The 1,314-nt window shown below is 29.3% G+C and overlaps 1 protein-coding gene across 1 annotated transcript in view; it reads left to right on the top strand.

Moving 5' to 3' along the window:
* The window catches only part of LOC122269590 (THAP domain-containing protein 2-like), a 1,842-nt gene extending 1,572 nt beyond the window's left edge, over positions 1–270 (top strand). Inside the window, exon 2 of the mRNA XM_043043453.1 lies at positions 254–270. Within this exon, the coding sequence (XP_042899387.1) occupies positions 254–270 (17 nt within the window). The remainder of the gene's footprint in view (positions 1–253) is intronic.
* The last annotated feature ends 1,044 nt before the right edge of the window (positions 271–1,314 follow it).

Below are 1,314 nucleotides of genomic sequence, written 5' to 3'. Positions count from 1 at the left end.
ATCATTTGTATGTTCACTGGAGTAGCAGTCTTAATTTTCTTCAAGAATATATATATACATATATAAATATATATATGTTGGCTGATTTGGAACCAATGAAATTAAGAATTAATTGCGTCTCTATTGTGCTGAACTTAAATTAAAAACTAAAGAGTGTTATAACGCAATAAAAGTGACACAATTAAACATCATTATAGATTCTTCTGATGGATCTTCTTATTTGATCAATATTAGATCTTATTCCGATTCACAGATTCACCTATTGACTAATACAACGATCCACAGATATCGTTCGCAAAATCGCTAGGTAGGACGATTCACTAAGTGGATGATTCAGTAAAAAAAAAAAAACTGTCGTTTTAATAATGGAAAGTATTAACTGTGTCATGCTATAAGGATTAGCTAATCAAAGTAACGCAATTAAACGTTATTATAGACTTTTCTGATGCTATAAAAATGAGAGCGAAGGAAGGAGGAAAAAATCATTTGTGAAGGGATCAATCTTAGATCTTACCCTGATTTACTGATAAATTTATTGACTCATACACCGATCCATAGATAGATCGCTATCCGAATCTCTAAATACGACGATTCACTATGTGGATGATTCATCAAAACAAAAACTGCCGTTTTAACAACGGAAAATATTAAATGAATCATGCTATAAATGGTAAGTCAATGTTATTAACGTTAAGTAAGACACTTCAGATTAATATAGGCTTATAACACTATAAAAACGATTTTCAGAAACTTGTAGTTGTAAACAATCAATTTTAAACAAAATCTTCATTTTTTTTTATTTAGGTCAAGATAGATTTCTTTTGCGTCTTGCGATAATATAAACATCCACTCAATACTTTTTTTAGGCCTGTAGTATTATAATTTGTAAGAAAACTGAACTTGCATGATGATATGGTTAATCTTCACGCACTTTTAGGTTGTAGCAAAGATAAGGGCATTTTGGCTCTCTTAGCAAAAATATTTTTAACAGTTTAAGGTAATCTAGTTGATAATTTGAAAATATCTTCATAAATTATGTTTCTAAAATAGGTACTGTAATCATAACAAAATGTTGTTGCAGGTTAGAATAGTTTTATGTATTCGATTGCATCGGAATTGTTTTTTTCTTCTTTCTCAATTGTCACAATTTTACTTTTCACTTGTCGCAAATCTGCTTGATATGCTAGTTCTTTTTACAGATTTTTCATGAATATGGTAAAAATATTTTGACAAGGTAGAATTTCTTAGTCTAAAATTTTCAATGCGAAAAAAAGCATGGCTAAGACTACAAGAAAATTTAACGGGTTTCTGGTT

Source organism: Parasteatoda tepidariorum, chromosome 5 (assembly GCF_043381705.1).
Source record: "Parasteatoda tepidariorum isolate YZ-2023 chromosome 5, CAS_Ptep_4.0, whole genome shotgun sequence".
Taxonomy (NCBI): Eukaryota; Metazoa; Arthropoda; class Arachnida; order Araneae; family Theridiidae; genus Parasteatoda; species Parasteatoda tepidariorum.
This window is presented reverse-complemented; position numbering and strand designations above follow the sequence as displayed.